The sequence below is a fragment of the Pinus tabuliformis genome, chromosome J (genome assembly GCF_031772625.1).
Source record: "Pinus tabuliformis cultivar Carrire ecotype Pingquan chromosome J, CPIR1, whole genome shotgun sequence".
Classification (NCBI taxonomy): Eukaryota; Viridiplantae; Streptophyta; class Pinopsida; order Pinales; family Pinaceae; genus Pinus; species Pinus tabuliformis.
In genome coordinates, this window is record NC_142295.1 from 458,467,574 (window position 1) to 458,489,370 (window position 21,797).

Sequence of the window (21,797 nt, forward strand, 5' to 3'; positions counted from 1 at the left end):
TATAAAAAAAGGGTGGCGAGCCACCAACCCCGCAACCCCTTATCCACACCACATGACAATTGGTGGGGGGGGGGGGGGGGTACGACCCCTGGCCCCTCCCACAGAATTATGTAACCAAACTGGAGTTGGCGGCCATGACCCTGCCGCCCCACACCATGGATGTCCCAACAACCCATTGCATCGAATGTAATGGGTGGTGGGCCGGCCCTTGGGGCACGGACCCAACCACAAGTCAACAACCAATTAATGCGAGGAGGTGGGTATGGTGGGCGGGACCGACCCAACCATTATTTTGAAATAGAGGGGAGTCTACCTCTGTCTCTTCCCTTTTTAATTAACAGGTGTTCCTAGGGTAGTCAAGGTAGCAGCTACCTCCCTCTCAGTTGGTTCAAGAGAAAACCTTGGAGATTCCTCCCTTTCCTTGGTTTGTTCCTCAAGATTTTCTTCTTCCTTATGTTCTGTTTCTTCACCTTTCTCCTCTTCTTCCTCTTCAGGTTCTCCTTTTGCCTCCTCTTCAGGTTCTCCTTCTTCCTCTTCTTCAACACTAGAGGTATTATCCTTATTATATTCAAGGGCTTGTATTTCAATCATAGCCTCTCTGTCCATGTCTCTGAATGTGGACCATTGAATGGGGATTCTTAGCTGGCTCAGGGCATCCTCTAGTATTAGCTTAATAACTCCATGGTGTGTTAATTGCTGATGTTTTCCCTCATGGACTTTTAGGCTCATGTATATTGTTGATTGTAGCAAAAGGTAGGGTATATTGAGTCTTTTGTCAATGGGTATCCCCTCCCCAAATCTCAACTCATGGAGGAGTCTAAATTGATATCCATAGACTATACTAAGCCTCCCTTCACAAGAGATATATTTGAGAATATGATAGCTCACCTCATTCCAAAGGTATGGAAGGCTTTCCCTTCTTATCCCATTTTTGTCCTCAATTGGATCTTCATCCCTTAAGAAGAAGTTTTTCTTTGAAAAAGTGCTTGCAACCTTATCCTCCTTTCTCCATTTCATCCCTTGAGGAAGTGTTGTGATTTTTCTAATTACTTCAAGAGTAATTGTAATTGACAGTCCTTTTACCATAGTGGTAGCATCGATTCTAGCCTGAGGGTTAAGTGCCATGGAAAATTCTCGAGATACATCATCATCATACCCTTTGAGCAGCTCAAATAATCCCAACCAGTTATGCCATCTAAATATTTATACCACAGGGGGATGGATGTATATCTTGGATGTCTCTGTGTGTTCCCTTCTGCTAAACCCTATGGTCATGTTCCTTTTCTGGTTGGTTGACTGTAGGGAGTTTGGTAGGCTGGCCTTATTTTTTTTAGGGTGACTGAGGGTGGTGGATGGTTGCAATTTCTCCCTATCTCCACACAACTTTCAAATTGTTCACAATTATTTTAAAACTCTTAGGCTCACTGTAATCACTTAAAAACTCAACTTTTTCGGTTCTTAGTTATCAATTCAAAGCATAGGATATATGGGCCACCTACCTTCCATTTTGATGCTTTGGATGAGGATAATTTCTAAGGAAATGGACCTTATGCACCTCCTTTTAGCATTCTCTGTGACTTTCCTCTGTTTCTTGTAGCTCCCCGCAGTTCCTGTAGTTGCTCATGTAGCGTTGTTTCCTATAGGGTAGTTGAAACAGGTTTACCTCCTCGTGGCTCTCCAAGGTGGTCCCAGTGCTCTCTGATCTCGAAATGAAAAAATGGTGCATGAGAGTTTGGAATATTTTCTTTTTATGGTCAATTCCTTGGAGCGTTGTATTGGCTGTGAGTGTACACAATTTCCTCTTTGGGCCCATTGACCCACCGTTAGTTATCATGCAAACTTTCCTCGTAATCATCACCCACTCTCACACAACTTAACTCGACCACCATTTCAACTCATTCTTCTGCAACGACATGTCAGGCTTACCAAGAGTTCACTTTTTGTTTTCGAGCTGAGGGTGTTCAAGTTAACTGGCCACCTCCAACTTATAAAATCAACTTTTTCATATTCCTACACTTTTACTATATGTACTTAGGGAAGAATTCAGATGAGCTTCCATACATGTGCCTTCCTTTGCTTGATTGTTGCATGCTAGACGATGGCTTTGTTGTGCTTCCTTTTGTTCATGTAAGTGCTTTTCCATGGTCATTTTTTTTGTATATTTCTTCTTGTCGATGTGGTTGTCCTCTTTGTGGGTGTGTGTAGGTATTTGGTATTGTTGTTTCTGCCGAGCTCTAGATGGGCGTCATAGTGTTTGCAAGTGTGTTGGAGATCTTTTCTTGCCTTGGTGTTGAAGGGGAGTGCATGGAGAACTATTGTTGTGAGAGCATAGGCTGCTACAGGGTTTCTTGTAGTTAGTACAGGAAATCCTCTAGTATTTTTTTTAGTTGGAGGAGGAATGGGTGGTGATGTAGGAGTGGAAGGATGGAAATGGAGGATATGGAGTGGTAAGTGAGTGAGGCCAATGATGTCATGGCCCTTGGATTTTTTTTTTGAGTGGCTTTTTATGGACACGGAGGATAGTATGGTCATGGCTGGTGTTGGGTGATAGGTGGTGAGGTGTATGGTCCCCTCCTCCAACCTAGAATAGGCCTGCATCATCACTTCCCAATCGAAATTTCATTCCTGTAGTGTTTCATGATATCCTGTAGTACTACAGGAAACTCCTGCAGTAACTATAGGAAACCCTATAGAAATAAGAAAACTACATAAAAACTGGTTTTTGATGCCAGGAAATGAGGATGGATGATGGAGACATGGTAGACATGGGACATATGAAATGAATGAAGGAAGAATGGGGTGCTACTTGGCTTGCTGTCATCTTCACTTTTAGTCCTTTGTTTCCTTTAAAAACCTGCAAAAATCACAAAATTTTATTAGTGGGCAAGTTTGAGGTCCCTACCATGTCATTTTGTTTTATTCTTTTCTCTTTTTTTTTTGAAAGACACACAAGTCACCTCAAAGTAGGTTTTCAACCTATCTTCTTGCGCTATGCGCCTGAAGGGAGGTTTTCACCTAGGTCCCTTATTGTTTTTCCTTCTTTCTTTTTTTTCATTTTTTCAAAAATAAAACAGTCTTCAAGAATTTTGTGAGCTGGAAGTTGAGACACTTCCAAGCACATTCACTTCCTTACTGATGGTATTGATGAACTCTTCCCTTGACAGAGGTATTTTATAAGCTTTCAATCTATATCCATTGACCAGCAAGGGGATACCTTCTTCATCAATGGTCCTTATTTGCATAGCCCCATTGTCATGGCATTTCTCTATCAGATATGGGCCCAACCACCTGGTCATCAATTTGCCTTTGAAGTCCTTGAACCTGGAGTCATATAGTAGAGCCCAATCACCTTCTTGAAAAACTTTGTCTTTGATGTTTTTTTCATGCCAAACCTTTCTTTATACTTGAGTCACCTCTGTGTGTAGGAGGGCTTGCATCCTGAATTCATCTAAACCATTGAGCTGGAGCAACCTCTCTTGTTGTGCCTTTGTAACATCCAAATCCAACTGTGCTTCCATTCTCAAAGTGTTGTACTGAAACTCAATGGAGGGCAAAACCTTCTTCCCATAGACCAAGTCATAAGGGGTGAAGCTAGTGGTTGTCTTCCAGGTTGTATTATAGGCCCAAGTGGCATCCACTAGTCTGTTAGCTCAATATTTTTTGTTGCTACTCACAACCTTTGTTAGAATGCCTTCCAATGCTTTGTTGGCAACCTCTACTTGTCCTTGGCCTAAGGATGATAAGTAGTAGACTTCTTGTGCTTGATCTTATGATGACTCAACAAATTTCCAATCAAGTGTGAGGTGAATTGAGTGCCCTGATAAGTGGCTAGCTCTCTAGGGTACCAAAACTTGTAAAACACATTCTCCCTCAAGAACTCAACCACTTTCTCTTTTGTTGCTACCTTGACAGCCTTGGTTTCAACCCACTTTGTCAAATAATCAGTGCACACAATTATGTACTTTTTTTGCCCTGATGGTGGATCAATGGGCCCAATGAAATCCATGCCCCACTTGTCAAATGAATCAAGAGTCACTTGAGGTTGCAAAGGCATTTCATCCCTAGGAGTAGAACTCCCCTCTCAAATATGGAGGTCCTTGTAGAATGGGTAGATTGGATCTCAGATATAGGGCACACAAGGGGCCAGTTCAACCAATATTTGCAAGTTGTTGACCTTTATTGGTAGTTGGAATTCTTACTAGGGCACACCCTTTTGGATCGACATGAGCATTGTGAGGACGTTCTTCATTCCTTGGAACACTTACACCAACACCTGAGGGACTTGGATCACATAATGGAAAGAATAGTACAACATCTTTGCATGCCTCCTATGGCAAGGAGAACTTTCAAGAACCCAAAAGAACTCGTCCAAGTTACAGTCTCATATTCAAACCCCTAAGCTTAGGCGTGTCATGTCTTTTAATGTCTCCTTTGCTATAAAAACTAATATGTAGAGGCATCTTAGACCATTACTCTATTTTGAGTAATGTTGTCTCTTTTTGTTTTCAGCGATCACAATCCTCTCTATAGAAAGTTCTTTCTTGGATCTGGTATGTCTTCCTAGTAAGAAATGACTTTTCATACTCATGATATAAATTCCAGTTTTCTTTTAAAAGCAATACACTTCACTTAAAAAAACAATATAATTATTTTATATTTTAGATTTCTTTTCTTAATAATATATTATTTTGAAAAATCATAAATTTTTGCCATTTAAAATCTATTTTTAAATATATAAATAAATTTAATAATTTTAAAAACAATAAAATATTTAAACTACTTAATTGGATTAAACAACTAATTTTTAAAGTATACCCACCGACAAAAAATGAGACCATGTTATAGTGGTTCTATCAGTCTTTACGGTTGTCAATTTCATAAGTTGAAAAGCCATGTTCACGACACATTTAAAAAAAAAAAACTCGCCAATCTGATGTTGATAAACACACATAAATTAAAAAAAAAAAAAAACTCTCCGTCGGGCCGCCGTGGTAAAAAATAAGTTAGTTTTCAATATCCGCAGGTTAAGGGTGGACCGTGGATTTCAAATACGTGCGGAAAACCCAATGGGGCACTCGGTTTCTGGAAGCGCCATCATACATTCAAAGTCCATGTCGTACAACTCTGTCCCTTCTAACTCTTACTTTGGACTTGGAACTTGACGGTTTCGACTTATAATTCCTTCCGTCACGATGCCCACCAAACTGTGACAACGATATAAAATGTCGTTTTTTAATAAAGAAAAACAAATATCTTCTTGTTCTCAAGATATGTTATACACCGCAAACTGTGCGATTTCGTCACGGCTAATATCCCCACTCAAAACATATACCTCTGTGTAAAGCTATTGTTACCCAACAACTGAAACATGTGTGGCATCTTCTACAATATTTTTAACAAATAATTCCAGTAATCGTATCATCTCGGATGGTGAGTTAGTGAGAAATGTTGGAATTTGAAAATAAAATAACTGTTACTGGGTTGAAATTTAATATATATATATATATTTTCTAAAAAAAATTATCAAAACATTGAATTTATTTTTAAGGAGTTGTTTTTACTGTGATTTTTTAGACTTTCAAGTGCCAAAATTTGTTGGAAAACTTGAGGTGAAATTTTGTTTTGTGTTATTTAAACTGGTTTTTTGATTGCATATATGGATTTAGTGCCATGAAAAACCTTTAGGGCACTTCAAATGTGCAGGGTTACCCATCAAGCTTGTGATTTCAATAAATGAGTTGTCTTTCATGCGACTTTATGGAAGCTTTTCCGGTCTAATTTCTCTAAAATCCGGCAGGAATTCATTGAAATCACAAGATTGATGGGTAAACCTTGCACAATAGAAGTGCCCTAAGAGTTTTTCATAGTGTTGAACCCATATATACAGTGAAAAAAACTAATTTAAATAAGACAAATCAAGATTTCACATCAAAATTTTCACCAAAATCCAGCACCAGAAACTCCAAAAAGTCGCACTATAAGACAACTCCGTTCGATAAATTCCTGCGGGATTTTAGAGAAATTATACCAGAAAACCCACTAGAAAACCTTCCAAAAAATCGCACTAAAGACAATTGGGATTTTAGAGAAATTTGACAAAAAAACCCACTAGAAAACCTTCCAATATATAAAAATATTAAAATAAAATTAATATTTTTAATGTAATTAAATTATAAAATATTAATTTGAATTTATTTTTATTAAATTTTAAGTTGAAAATATTTTTTTGATTTAAATTACTTTGGAAAATTATTTTTTATTTGTTGTTTTCGCTAAGAGTTTAATTATTATAAGTTTTAGAGTTTTTAACTTTAAATTTGGTCAAACTTCTTTTTTTTTTTTTTTTTGGCTAAATTACAAATTTTTATTGTTTAAAATATATATTTGAATTCAACATTTTAAAAATCCCCTAACTTACTATGATTATAAAAAATTTAACTCAAATATCATTCTCATAAATTCTTAATGAATTTTAAACCAAACAAAAAAATTCTTCTTAACAAATAAATACAACCTAAAAATACGTCGCCGAACAAAAAAAATTCCTAAACACTAATACTAGCAATTGTCCCAAAAAGTACAAAGAGAGGCCGATAGGATTATTAATTTGGAATTGTAAAATTTAGTAGCAAATATTGCAGAGGGAAATCCCATGATATTACAGAATGAAATCCCATCCTATTACAAGTAAAACTGAGAAATTTCATATACCACAATACAACTAAAACTGAAACCAATCTTGTAGAGTGAAATCCCATCATATTACAAAATGAAATCTCATTATATAGGATTTATTAGGGTCATTACAGAGAAAATTAGCATAAGTGGAGAGCTGATTCAGAAGGTATGACATGGACTCTGTAGAGTGAATCCCCTAATCTTGTAGAGTGAATCCCATCATATTACAGAATGAAATAGAAGTCTAAAGGATTTATCAGAGACATTACAAAGAACGCTATCACAGTGGAGAGCTGCTTCACAAGGCAGGACATGGATTCTGCTTATTCACCACAGAAACTCTTATTGTTGAAGATGAGAAGCAGCACGAAAGTAAGTCATTCCACAACTACTACAAACTTACAACAATATTAACATCCTGCAAATATTCTCATCTATGAGGAGCTTTGGGGGCCTATAGATTACAAGAGAATAGCAGAAATTCTTCACTAAACATGTTAGTAGCGTATTGATCATCTTGGCGGTTGGAGACAGAACTGGTGTTGAAGCTCTCTTTCCTCACAAACCCAGCAGGGGCTTTCTTGTCATAATTATGAGTACAAAATTTGACTGTCATTTTCTGCATCTTTCTATTTATATACATTGTTTGAACTCCTGTACAAAATTTCCCACAGAAGAGAAACAAAAGATATTACAATCATATTGTAAGAGAAATGATCTGGCTACTAACAAATGAAAACCAATATGAAATGATGATTCAAGCACTACAAAGCTAAATCCTAGTTTTCAAAATACATTATGTATTAACTGCATGTGGGCATCAAACTATCCTTGTACAGTGACTTAAGCTATTTGGCTAGCAAGAAATGAAAAGGATTCAAAACAAAGATGTTATTACTAATCAAGTTTGACACAAGAATAGATATGCATATTAAGGGACACAGCCACCTTTAAAGGAAAAGAAACAAATAATACTAAGATCCCCAAATATATATATATATATATATATATATATATAACAATAGTGTGGAGTTATTTCAACGAGGCTTGTCAAGGTAATCCCAACTATTGTGGATCATGAGGCATTACTTTAAGAGACAATTACGAGATCAGTTTCAAAGCAGAGCTCTAGGAGATGGATCAAACAATAGAGCAGAACTTTATGCTTTTTGGTAGATTCTGAAAATAGCAATAGAGAAAGGTTTAAATTGTCTACTGGTGATAAGAGATTCCAAACACATTGCAGAGAGGTCAAATGGAAATTTCAATCAGGAAAATTTGCAGCTGGCCCATCATTGGACGAAATCAGAGAAGCAAGGAAAAATTCCATGTCATTATCTTTTCAGCATGTCTGCAAGGGATAAATATGAAGGCTGATATATTTTCCAAGTAAGCACTGAGGATGCAGAACAGAGGGATGGAGATGATTGAATACCCCATTTGGACCTTCTCATTCAATCTATTTCTAATCAAGCTATTATAGTAATGACCTTTTGGATGGCTGTTTTGGAAGCAGTGTGTTGTAAAATTTCCATGTTTAAGAAACTGATCGTAAGTAGTTTTCTTTGGTGTCTTGAAAAACCTGGAGGATTGCATTAGGTGAAGGCTTTTGAAATTTCTTAAGAGTTCATGTATGGCACAACACACACACACACATATATGAGAGCACTGGATTTATCAGAGGGTTGGTGGATGGGAGATTGCTGAAGAAGCTGTGGTCTCTTTCCCAATTTCCCTGTGATCCCAGTTTCTGTGGGAAAACTCTCAACATCCAATAAAGGTTGCCAACTACACTCAAGGGAATCAAGTTTTTCTTAAACTCTCAATGAAATTTTGTTTTTTCCTTCTAGCAGAACCCTTTCATTCAGATGTGCTTTTGCATGCTGCAATCTAGAAAAACTTCTTGTCACTTTCATCGTGCCAAAACATGAAGAGTGTAAGTTTCAGACAATAATCTAAAAAGATTTTGCGAACAATTTTTGTCACGTTTATCAAGCCAAAGCATGAAGACTCTAAGCTTCAGAGAAAATTCCATCTTTCAAATTAAACAACATAACATTACAAAACATGCAAGTCCAGAACATAATTTTTTTTAAACTCACAAAACTAATTTCATTACTAATAATTGGGCAAAAGTTAAAACATTGCTTCCTGGAAGAGGGCACATATAGATATATATTAAAGAAAGGGTTGACACGAAAATAAAACACAAATCTCTGTTCTTAAAGTAGTCTTAATCATGGAATACAATTCAGATTATTTTTTATGGCTAACTACCAACCCTAAAGAGAGGGGAATTAGTTTAAAAATGTTTTGCCCGCTGGAAACCACATTGAGCTAGCACAGAATCCAAATACCAATTAACTCATAAAGTCACATTTAACTTTAGATACAAGGTACAAAGAGAGGCCGATAGGATTATTAAATTGGAATTGTTGAACTTTTCTAGAAGAGTTAATTGGTTTGTGGAAAACCTTGTTTTCTTGGATTGGAGCACTGTGCAATTACTTTTCAAGAACACATTGAATGTCTTATTTCATTTTAGAGTTAGTTAATTAACCAAAATCAAGAGGTTAAGTTAATTACCCAAAATCAAGAAACCTCTATAGATGGCCAAGCATATACGAAGAATACATCTCATTCATATGCAATACTAAATCCATCTTTTCTTTTCTCTGGGTAAAATTTCAAAAGCATGAACACATGCCATTTCATATGCACAATAAACCCAACTTCTGAAATTTCAATGCTTGATCAAATCTCCAAAGAAATTTGAACCAAAGAATCTACTTTTTGTTTTAATTGTCCTATGTAAAGGAACGAGAAAATGAGAGGTAAGCGATGGAGAAGCCTGGCGACTAAGAGGAAACATGGCCACAAGAATGACCTGGTTCACTTCCGGGGTAAGGAGAAATTGTTACCACCACAGTTGCACTGTGGAAGCCATCGACAGTATAGACCTGTAGCTTTCCCCTGCAAAGAAGGGGAAAAGGAAGTACCAATAAGCCATACATAATAAATTACAGATCATCTACAAACTCTGAATAAAACTAAGTGACTAAATGTTGCCACATTAAATTTAAGAAACCTAACAAGTATCTCCTTTTAATTACCTTAGAACTTTACGAATAGGGAAAACAAGGTTTTCATCTGGTTATTTCTTACTCATCAATAAATGAATTCATTACCAAAATGTACTGGAAAGTGGCAATAAATAGATGAAACCATGATGGAACTTAATCTACTTTATTGGCACTGAAACCCACACTATTTGGCATAAAGAAAGGTATTGGAAAACACATGTGGGTATGTTAAATTTTAGTACCAGCAAAAATATCAATTAGTGGGGCAGACAGTATGAGAGGCCAAAATCTGACAAGGGTCCCAGAGAAAGCAGTCACAACAATTAACACAAACAACGAAGTTTCAAATCAAAGCACAGGCACCGGATGGAAATCAGACAAAACAAAAAAGCCACAACTTAAACTAATTTGGGAAGCAGATGAATATAGGATAAATATGGTTGTTTTAATAAAAAAAGATAAATATGGTTGATCAGTCCAACAGACCAATAACAGATACCAGCAAATGGGAGGAATGATATGATAGATCATAGAACCAATGAGCATGAACAACTTTAACAAACATTCAAAATATGCAAGGTGTTAGAGGACAAAGATAACTGATCAGACCAACAGTTCCATGAGACAGGATCTTGCAACAAGGGCACAACAAATGATGATGAATATCGCTTGTCCTAGTAGCACATTAGAAGCTCTCAATTTAGTGTCTACTCATTCATGGTTATATCATCAATACCTGGTATGCATGGAGGTCTTTAGTCAGTTTTTCAGTTCTTTAACAAACATTCAAAATATGCAAGGTGTTAGAGGACAAAGATAACTGATCAGACCAACAGTTCCATGAGACAGGATCTTGCAACAAGGGCACAACAAATGATGATGAATATCGCTTGTCCTAGCAGCACATTAGAAGCTCTCAATTTAGTGTCTACTCATTCATGGCTATATCATCAATACCTGGTATGCATGGAGGTCTTTAGTAAGTTTTTCAGTTCTTCTGTCGCAGTCAATATTTTTGTAAGGTTGAGAGTTGTAGCCACAAGTCAGGGTAATTCATGGAGTTCTTTCAAGTTTCAAGCACCTATGTATGTGACTATTTTTCTGATTAATGTCTATTAAAAAATGCTTTACTGATCTCTTGAATGAATATATGTGAGAGATGAATTTTGCAAGCCTAAGGAACTGAACTACGGTACAAACCTAAGGAACTGAACTACGATACAATGTAAAATATTACAAAAAAATTATACAAATGAAATAGCAATATAGATACAGAACTAAAATTCTATAGCAATATAGATATAGAATTTATCTCAGGTAAGAAATTACATAATAAGTGCGTCATAGCAAAATGAAGAAGATAAATCATTCAAGAATTACCTATAAGATTGAGTAGAGGCGTGAAGGCTTTTTGTAGAATGTGAATCATTCCATGAGTGGAGGAGGCGTGGAGGTTTCTTTGTTGATGTGAATGACATACTTGCTGACACTCATAATGTATCATTTTCAGAACCTTCATTGAAGAATATGGGGCTCCAAAGACTTGCCAAAACCATTTTAATTTTTACGATGCAGCTGAAGGAGTGGTTCTTGTCTCAGAAAGCTGTTGCAACATTGTTCCATCAGGTTTCACAAAAGATAAATTCAAAGTTCATGGTATATGAGAAGAAAGAAAGAAGAAACTGTAGCATATTACATTGAAGAAAGTGGAACATGCTCCATGGCAATCCAACAGCCTGCAGAAGAGCTATGTGAAATAGAAAACAGAACATTTAATTACTACCTTGAGTTAAACATCCTCATTTCATAAATATAGAAAGATGCTTATTAGCGGATGTAAGTATGACACTTGCTGAAAGCCCCATTTTCATCTTTACTCTTCGCCCTTTTTGAGGTATCAGTAACTCCAAATACTTGCCAAAACCTGAGTGTTTCATCTGCTGCAGCTGATGCAACTGTGTACCCATCAGGGCTATGAAGAGGTAAGGCATAAGAAGGATCATGAGGACAAATCCATTCATAAAACGAAAGATGAATGCATAAGTACTCATAAAAATAAATCAATTTCCATACCTGTGCCAGATGAAGAACTCGAGAAGTATTTACTGTAAGTTCAGTAATCTTCACCTCAGATGGGTACTTCCATAAGGTTAACTGGTTCTGACTAAATCCATGTGAACTCAGTAACTCACGTTCATGCCTATTCCAGAGTAATGAACAAACTTGGGAATGAGTGTCTATGGTATTTAAGCAGGCACCTGTGTGAGTACTCCAAAACTTTATAGACCTGTCTGCACTCCCTCCACCACATGCTAAAAGATTGATTTGGAAGGGGCATCATGCCAAGGCCTTGACTGCTGCACAGTGTTCATCTAAGCGGTGGAGATATTGAGAGGTAGAATTATGGGATGCCATGCTCTGATCCCAAATGTACAGTAGATTGTCATTCCCCCCACTTGCAAGTTGTTGGCCAGAAAGAGACCATTTCAATCCACAAACCTCCTGGTCATGCCCATTCTTAACATACGCTGCAATCATTATGGTCCATGAGACAACATCTTTTTGAGACAGGTTGTCAAACAACTTGCGTGCATATTTTATGCTCCCACATTTAGCATACATGTCTGTCAGGGCGTTTCCCACAAATACATCAGATAATAAATCATTTCTAATTGTGTAACCATGAATTTCCTTGCCTAGTTGCAACGCTGCTAGGCTGGTGCATGCTGGGAGAACACATGAAATGGTTACTGGGGTTGGCTATAGTGTTAGTTGCAGGTGCCGAAAATATTGCAATGCCTCTTCAGGCTGTGCATTTTGTGAGTAACCTGCTATAATTGTATTCCATGTGATCGCATCCCTTTGAGACATTCTACAAAATACACCATGAGCACCTTCCATATCCCCACACTTGACATACATGTCTATGAGTGCATTCCCCACAGCAATAACAGAGTCAAAACCATATCTAGTTATATAGTTATGGATGTCCTTGCCATGCTGCAGAGCTCCTGCTTGGGCACAGACTGAAAGGATGCTTGTAAGGGTTACCACATCGGGACTGAAACCTTGCAGATTCATTTTATAAAACAAGTCCAATGCCTTGACATGATTACCATTTGAAGCATAAGCTCTAATGACAGAAGTCCAGGAAGACACACTTTGTTGTGAGAATTTCTCAAACATCTGGAGCGCTTCCGTCAAGCTTCCACATTTTGCATACATGTCAATGAGTGAATTCCCCACTAATGCATCTGATCCAAATCCCCTTCGTATTGCATAAGTGTGGATTTCCTTGCCCTGTTGCAAAGCTGTTAGTCTAGCACAGACTGGAATAACACATGCCATGGTTGCCGAATCCGGTGCAGTGCCTGAGATTTGCATCACACAAAACAATTCCAATGCCTCTTCACCACGATTGTTCTGAGCATAACCCACAATTATGGCGTTCCAGGAGACCACATTCTGTTCAGAGATATTGTCAAACACTTTGCGTGCATCCTCTATACGCCTGCACTTGGAATACATTGAAATGAGAGCATTCCCTACAAAAACATATGAACTAAACCCACTTTTAAGTATACGCTCATGGATCTCCTTACCCAGTCGGAGAGCTGATATTGCTCCACAGGCCTTGAGAACACGAGTAAATGTGAACTCATCCGCCTGTATATCCACATCCACTGCACACATTTGGCAATAGATATCAAGGGCTTCATCAAACCGCCCTTGCTTGATATTCTCACCGATCATCAGATTCCATGAGAAATCTTCACTCTTCCAACGCCGGATCCCGGTTTTCCGGCCGAGGCGAGGGAGGTCGCCGCCGTGTTTTTCTTCACGTTGCGTTTGAGGGCGGGCAGAACGGGGGCGATGTCGGTCAAGACCACGTCGAGGCCGAGCAGGGCACAGAAAGCATGCCTGGGTGTGAGTAGAGGCTGGCCCGAGTGACTGTAAGCCATGGCACCGACATCGCCCAAGTTAATGCAGACGGTTCCAGAATGAGAGGAAATGAATAATTGAAGGAGACCATGACGAATATTTTGAAAATGCGCACAGGTGTCAGCCTGAGAATCAAGCCTGAACAAATACAAAGTAAATTGCCCACTCCGCCAGGTGTCAGCCTGAGAATAAAAAAGACGACAAAAATCTCTTTCAAAAAAAGCCTATCGACCTAAAAATAATATAAATACCACACATATATTAGTTAAAATCAATACTCGTATACACATGAGTTAACATTAAAATGTATTCCTACATTAGATTCTAAACATTTTGTGCCACGATATTTCTTCTTACTATCAACTACCACGTGCCAAAATTGCAACCTTTTGGTCTACAAATTTGGAATCCATTGGCCTACCTGTCGGTAAGCGGTCAATTTCGTGAGGGCTGCCCAACCGTCAGAGATGACACGAATATTCTCCCCAACGATTCCGATACCCTGTAACGAATACCTCCCTTTGCTGCCATGTTGCTTTTTTAACAACCTAAATAGACTTAAAAACTTGCTTATTAAGTATCCCTGCAGCTTTAGTTTCCTTTATCCACCCATCCAACCATCTTGTATTCGAAAACCAGGAACACACAGACAACGCCAGTCAAAATGACGGATGCTCTCCTTCAAGACTACCAATTGCAAGACGAAGTGATCGGCAGAGGCAGGTTCGGGGTGATCAGGAGATGCTTGAACAAGCAAAGTGGGCAACAGGCCGCCTGCAAGACCATAACAAAATCAGATGTGCTTCAAGATTCATTCGACAGAGAATGCCTCGACAACGAAAGCAAGATCATGCAGTATGTTGCGGGTCACCCCGCTGTGGTTGCCCTTCACCATGCTTATGAGGACGATGAGTTTGTCCATTTGGTAATGGAGTTATGCTCAGGCGGAGATCTGTTCGACAGAATCGTTAGCAGGAATAATAGAGCACCCTTCTCCGAGGAGGAGGCCGCCACCGTCATGCAGAAGCTCATGGAGGCCATCAGCTACTGCCATTCCATTGGAATCGTTCACCGAGATATAAAACCTGACAACATTCTCTTTACGGATCATTCTACTTCCATTTCTCAAATCAAGCTTGCAGACTTTGGGCACGCCTCCTTTTTCTCTCCAGGTATGTTTATTATGTTTGCCCCCTTTCCTTGCCATACAAGTCCATGAAATTTTTGGGTATGGATCGATGAATCCCATGGTTGAAATTCTAACATCAACTTATGCAGGGGAAGAATCGATTCAAGGAATTGTGGGTACTCCGTATTACGTAGCACCGGAGGTGTTGGGAGGGAAGGATTACAATGAGAAAGTGGATGTGTGGAGCGCAGGGGTAATTCTGTACATAATGCTTAGTGGAGTTGCCCCTTTTGTGGGAGAAACACCGCAGGAGATATTTGAGGCAGTCCTGTGTGGGCGCCTTCGCTTCCCAACTGATCGGTGGCTCTCAATATCTCAGTCTGCCAAGGACTTGATACGTCGGATGCTATCCAGAGACGTTACCAGGAGACTCAGCGCACACCAAGTGCTAGGTATTCCCTCTTTTCTACCATTAATACTGAATATTAATGCAGCTTCAATACAAATTGTTGTCGATTTCTGTAAGATCCATGGAATATTGATAAGAAATATTAATTTTGCTGCAGAGCATCCATGGATCACCACTCATGCCCTATGCAACCCCGTCTAATTTGACTGGACCACATTTTCTGAGGGTGTGGACTATAGAGGTGACAAATACTGAATGGCTTTCGGCAAACGATGGGATGTCGTGTTGTATAATTTAGTAAGTCTCCGTAGACTGAGGTTTGATGGTAGCCATATGTCCTTTGGTGTGCTGTCCACCCGAGCCCTCACAACGGGCATGGGCATGGTCACGGTGCTGTTAAAAACAGTAACCTTTTTTTCAGTCGAAAAATGTTAAAAGAAACAGTACCTTAAGGGCGGAAGAACCCATTCGGTCATCTGGTCTCGTTTTGAGGCGTTTTTGAATGTATGACGCGGCGTCTGATATAGAAAACCTACCTTCATGCGATGGGAGGTGGAAATTTGGGTGGGTTTGAGAAATAAGAGTTGTTGCTTTGTACAGTGAGTAAATGGGGTACCGTTGGAGTGGGTCCCTGCATAATCGGTGAAGTCACTGGTGCACATATACTAGAGTGTAAATATTTCTAATACAAATCAGAATATATAGAGAAACATTGTTTATATTTGTGGTTTTTATTCTCTTCAACTCAACTTGGGCTTATGTTCAATTTTATCAAGCGGCTATGATTTTGTAGATGTCTGAAGAAATTGCAGTTGGGCTTGTGAATGTCACTTTTCAAAAAGTGACACAATATGAGAACTAAATTAAACGGTGTCGACATATAATTAATATATGAGAACTAAATTAAACGGTGTCGACATATAATTAATATATGAGAACTAAATTAAACAGTGTCGACATATAATTAATATTTCTCTTCATTAAGCAGTAACTCTTTTATATTTCTCGTACAACTAAAAGAGCTACTGCTAGTATTAATTTTATATATACAAATGAAATATAAAAGAAGTAGTGCTGGTATTAATATATATATATAAATATAAAAGAAATATAAAAAAGCTACTGCTAGTATTAATTAATTACGAAGTTACTGATTAGGTTCGTCAATAGTATATATAGTTATTATTATTTAAGTTTTGTTTAACTTTACAACTTTGAAACATTAACTTTGTCAAACTCATTGATTAGGTTCGTGAATAGTATATATAGTTATTAGTATTTAAGTTTTGTTTAGCTTTACAACTTTGAAACATTAACTTTGTCCTCGAATGATTCGATTTAATTTTGTTGAACCTTACCAAAACTCTGAATCATAAGCTGTATCTTTTCATTTGCGATGGGCGTGGGAAGCCTAAAGAAACTAAAGAGGAGGCATGGCGCGATTTTTTAGGAAGTTTGAGGCACTTGAATAGACGACACGGTGAGTGAGGTTCTTGAGGTTGGAAAGGAGTATTAATTTAATAAATGGTTTGTTGTTATTACCGTATAGTCGTTTCACGTTTATCTTAATCACGTCGTTTATCCAATTTCATTATATGAAAATTATTTATTTATGTAAAATTTGAAAAAAAAAAAAATTAAGAGATTTAAGAGATTAATTTTTCAGTACTCTATAAATTTGTGTTTTTTAATCTCATTTAAATAATTTATATTTGAATAATATATTATTATTAATAGTCTTAACGTTTAGTTTAGTTGGTCAAAATCAGTGCCTTGCTATTGGGAGGCCACAAGGTCTAATCTCCTCGAAGCCTTTGGGTTCAGGGCTTGCTTGTGGGCCGGGGGAGGTCACAAGGTCCAATCTCCCTGAAACCCTTGGGTTCAGGCCTTGCTTGTGGGCCGGGGGGCTAGATTCCCTTGGAACGTAGCTTGCTTGTGGGCGGGGGGAGGTCACAAGGTCCAATCTCCCCGAAACCCTTGGGTTCAGGCCTTGCTTGTGGGCCGGGGGGCTAGATTCCCTTGGAACGTAGCATCACCCATTGATCAAGGAAAAATATACTATTATTAATATTTATATTAAAAATTTCTATGTTAAGTAATTAAATTATTTTACTATTAATTATTTTTTCCTTTTGTATAAGGTCAACCTTAAGAGTGTATTTAAGTGAAATATTTTATTTATAATTCCAAAAATAAAAGTAAAATATTTTGAGTACATCCTTTTTGTACTTGTTTGTAATATTAATAACAATGAACCAAACACAATGGGAATAATATTAATGATGTTTTATAATGCTTTTAATAAAAACTAACCAAATATATATAACTAGCATTTGCACCTTATGTTGCAAAGGAAACGCCATAAGGCATAGAGTGGGGAAGAATAGGTAATCAAATCCGTCAAAATTAAGATTAAATTGATCTATTAATTTTTCATTTACATACACTGAAATCGTATGCAGCGTGGGATAAGAATCTCAAGTTATCATTGAGATAAATAAATCTCTATAGTACATACTCGTTATATATATATATATATATATATATATATATATATATGAATGAAGATCTCTGCTATGATTTATATTACTGTGGCAATGCCATTTTTCTCTCGCAAAGTTGCATCCATTGGTTTTTTTTAAGACATTAAAAGAATCTAGCTGCTATGGTTTGTTATGATCAATGGGTTATCTTTCAGATTATATTGTAGATGATGTTAGATACATTAAATCATTTTGAAATAAACACGGACATGCCATTGGCATTGATTAGCAGCATATGCCACAATAACTTATCTTCATTGAAAAAGAGGTTGATGTATTCATTGAGAATCTCTCACACTAAAACTTCTTGAAACATGGCTTGAAACACCATGTGTTAATGATGATTTCATAGAAGTTGCAACAATGAATGTTGAAGGCAACATGGATGTTGTAGAAAATAAAAATGTTAATGAAATTTCAATGCAATAGTGTCGTTGAGAGACAAAATATTTTTATGATTTATTTTGGAACAAATTGATGAAGAGCAAGCTATGGAAGGTGACATGTGGTAGTCGTTTACATACAAGCCAATTTTTGAAGAAATAGAGGACATGCATGGACAACTTGGAACAATCAAATAGTTGCACCAGCCAATAAAGACACTGAAATCTGAAGCTTACAACAAAAAGACAAAGCTAAAGCAATGAAGAAAAGAAAAGGAAATCCAACTGATGTCAAAAAAAATTAAATTGTAAGCATAGCTTAGACTCGGACAAGAAAATATCTTAGTTTAAATTTTTGTTTTTTGTAATTAAAGGGGAGTGTTGCATAAAATAATTTCAACCACCCATTTAAATAGGAGACAAATGTTTGTTGGAAATCTTCGAAAATTTTATATCGGAACGATCTCAAAACATACAGGTAATGACTCATTTTCTTCGGTCAAGGATAGTGTGCATTTGCATGGAGTGCACAAAACAATTACAAGTGATAAGTATATTTATTTTCAAAGTGATTGGTACATTTTTTCCCATTTGCAATTCGATGGTACAACAAAAATGGTAAATAAAGTTCTGAAAACATGTTGCAGATAAATTCTGGAGAGCAGATAAACAAAATGAAATTTACCTGGTGTCAACAAAGTACAAGAAAACCACCCCTCCTTATCGTCCGGAGTTGTGAACTTAGTGGAATTACCAATATGAATAGATCAGCAAAGGTGTCAAAGCCTCTAAAGCTCAGGAAGGTTAGCGCGAGTACTGTGTATGCGAACACAGTTTAAGCTTAAGAGGGATAGCTCTCAAAGAGCTTTACCACTATATGTATAAACTTTTATGGAAACGAGCAGGGGCTTAGCATAAGGTGTTAAGAGGTTTGGCCTTTGTCCCTATGCGCGGGCACTGTAACCAAGCGTTGAGGGCGAAAGAGCCCAATCTATCTTCTTATATGCATGTGTTGTGGGTCTAGAAGTCAGGGCTCAGAGGAGCACAGAGATGCATGTTTTATAAACCATATGGCCAGGGGCCATGTCCACAAGCACATGCAAGAGAGGTCCTAGTCGTCGAATGTCGCGAACTGTTAGCGTTGACCACGTGTCCCAGAGATTACGATGGGAGGCTTTGCAAATCCCATCAGGAATGAATTGTTGAGATGACATGGCGGGTGGGGTCAGTTGTTCAATGATTGGCACGGTGAGGCGGAGGACCCCCAAAACACTTATAACGTGAAATTTGAACTTACTATGTAGCAGAGGGCCAAGCAGGACCCCCAATTAGTGTGGCAAGTGACTTGGACTCAGAGCCACATGACATCCTGGAAGGTAGACACGTGTTACTTGAATTCGGGGGTTTTGTGGTCCCAAGTGGACTGGATCTAAGTGACACATGGCATACCTAGTGTGGGGCCATGTGGAGGGTGACATCACCCCGGGACCATGTACCCTGCGATTTATGTTGGAGTGAGGTGCAACCCCGCTGAGATTTAGTCCCCAAGGTGATGTGGCACGACGAAGCCCACCTACACAGGCATAAGGGACCACAACCACATGATTCGTTAGAGCGGAGTTGAGGTGGTGAGTAGCCAGGTGGACTTCCACGAAACCTTGGCGGATTGTAAGCCTCGCAGAAGAGAATGGGTCGGGACGACATGGTGTGGTGGAGCCTGAACGTGCTGCAGTAGAAAATTACGATGGGATGCATGGAGGAGTTCTGCCAAGGATCTGTGTAACCCTGGAAGATCTTTCCCAACAGTTTCAGTGGGGGATCACAATAGAATCTATTGGGATTTTAATCTCGGTGTTATGTGGTCATAGAGAGGGGTTAATTTATGACCCGGTATGAATGGGCAGACGGCTAAGGTAACGCTGCCATGTGGCGATGAGGTGGCTAACTCGGATAGCTTGAGGACACCACATGGCAAATCAAGATGACATGGCACTATCTGAAAGGCTAATCTTCGAATGGCCATATATTTTGATCTGAGAATCGTATTGAGACAAATCTTATATTTTCATAAAGGTCTTGACAAGACGAACAAAACAACATCATCTGTTTTAAGTCTTAAGAAAGTCGAAAAAGGTCGAAAAATTTAGACCCCATTTCCATAACAAGACTTTGGAGGTTGGGTCAGCGTAATAACTGCCTCCTTCTACCCTTAGTTGGGGCTAGGGATAGTAGGGGATGTGTTACAGAAAGGCACATGCCAAAGGGTGAGCACAATGTACAATTGGTGTTGGTTGAACAATAAGGTAACATGTTATTCTAACACACTAAGACTTGGTAAAGGTCTAGAGCTCATCAAATGCACCCAAATGCACAAATCAATTATTCCCTTTTTCAAAAGAAAATTATAAATTTTTTCATCTCTACATTGATCAAGTTTCACGTCATCCCCTAGAAATCTTCAACCACTAAAAGTTATCACTCCATACCTAAGTTACATGACACAATGAGACGAGACATGAAGGACACTAAAATACAAGTGTCTAACACATGACATGGTGACCCCAATAACAAGACACGAAGAACAAGGTTTATATATATACCTTAAAAGAAAATAACACATTACACAAATAGAAATTATAGACATAAAGATTCAAATTTTGTTAGAATTTAGAAACTAGAACATTTACATGATACAAATTCGATCATGCAACTAAATACTACTTAGTACTTACTTGTCCTAAGTCAATGACGTTCAAGTGACAAACACAAGAAATTAGAACCATAAACTATAGTTTCTCATTAAGTCATTAAAATCAAAATGTATTACATAAATAATGAGTCACTATTACTACAAGTGGGAATGCCAATGAAAAATACAAAATAGGGTAGATACTAGAACCGTAAATGGAAGAATCTCATAGCTTGTGATTGTCAATAGTCCTTCTCCATGTTAGAATCATCAAAATCAGCATCACTTCCATGACTCTCTCCTCCATCCTCCCCCTTCTCTTCCTCATCTATATCCAATCCAATCAATGCATATGTTGGTGTGGAGAATGAACCCTCAACTGGATCACCATCAGCAAAATTGAATGGCTCTAGCACTGGTTCATTAAGATCCAAGTTTTCTAATGCCAACTCAACACTACTATCCAAACCCCATATCATTAGGAAACACATCCCACATCTTTGACGTGTCAAGAACTCAAATTGCCCATAATAGCACCTAAAGGGTGTTTTCTATATGTCCTACACTCGAACCCTAATTTGATGATAGCCTAACCTAAAAACAATTTTACAGAAGTACACCACCCCATGCAGCTCATCCAAGAGCTCATCGATCCATGGAATCAGGTATCTGTTCTTAATTATCTTCTTGTTCATGAATTTTTAGTCTATGCACATCCTCATTGTCCCATCTTTCTTCTTAACCAATACTACAAAGTGTAGAAATTTTGAATAATTTAACACATATTCAACAGAGATTATCCTGATCATGTACTATTGCGGAATACATACACAATACATAAGCTCCTCTACGTTGATCATCAATATAGCAGCATCAATAACAATAAAACATCAAGAGTATTCACACATTAACACAGTATGTAACCCGGGGAAAGCATCTCG

General features: G+C 37.9%; 1 protein-coding gene and 1 pseudogene across 1 annotated transcript; one reads left to right on the top strand and one right to left on the bottom strand.

Moving 5' to 3' along the window:
- Positions 1–12,521: 12,521 nt before the first annotated feature.
- On the bottom strand, positions 12,522–13,514 carry LOC149227806 (pentatricopeptide repeat-containing protein At1g11290, chloroplastic pseudogene; annotated as a pseudogene).
- Positions 13,515–14,297: 783 nt separating this feature from the next.
- LOC149227807 (phosphoenolpyruvate carboxylase kinase 2-like) lies at positions 14,298–15,937 on the top strand. The gene is made up of 3 exons (XM_089375570.1): positions 14,298–14,875; positions 14,982–15,284; positions 15,399–15,937. Exons 1-3 carry the CDS (start codon positions 14,368–14,370, stop codon positions 15,440–15,442), a joined length of 855 nt encoding a protein of 284 aa, XP_089231696.1. The 5' UTR covers positions 14,298–14,367; the 3' UTR covers positions 15,443–15,937.
- The last annotated feature ends 5,860 nt before the right edge of the window (positions 15,938–21,797 follow it).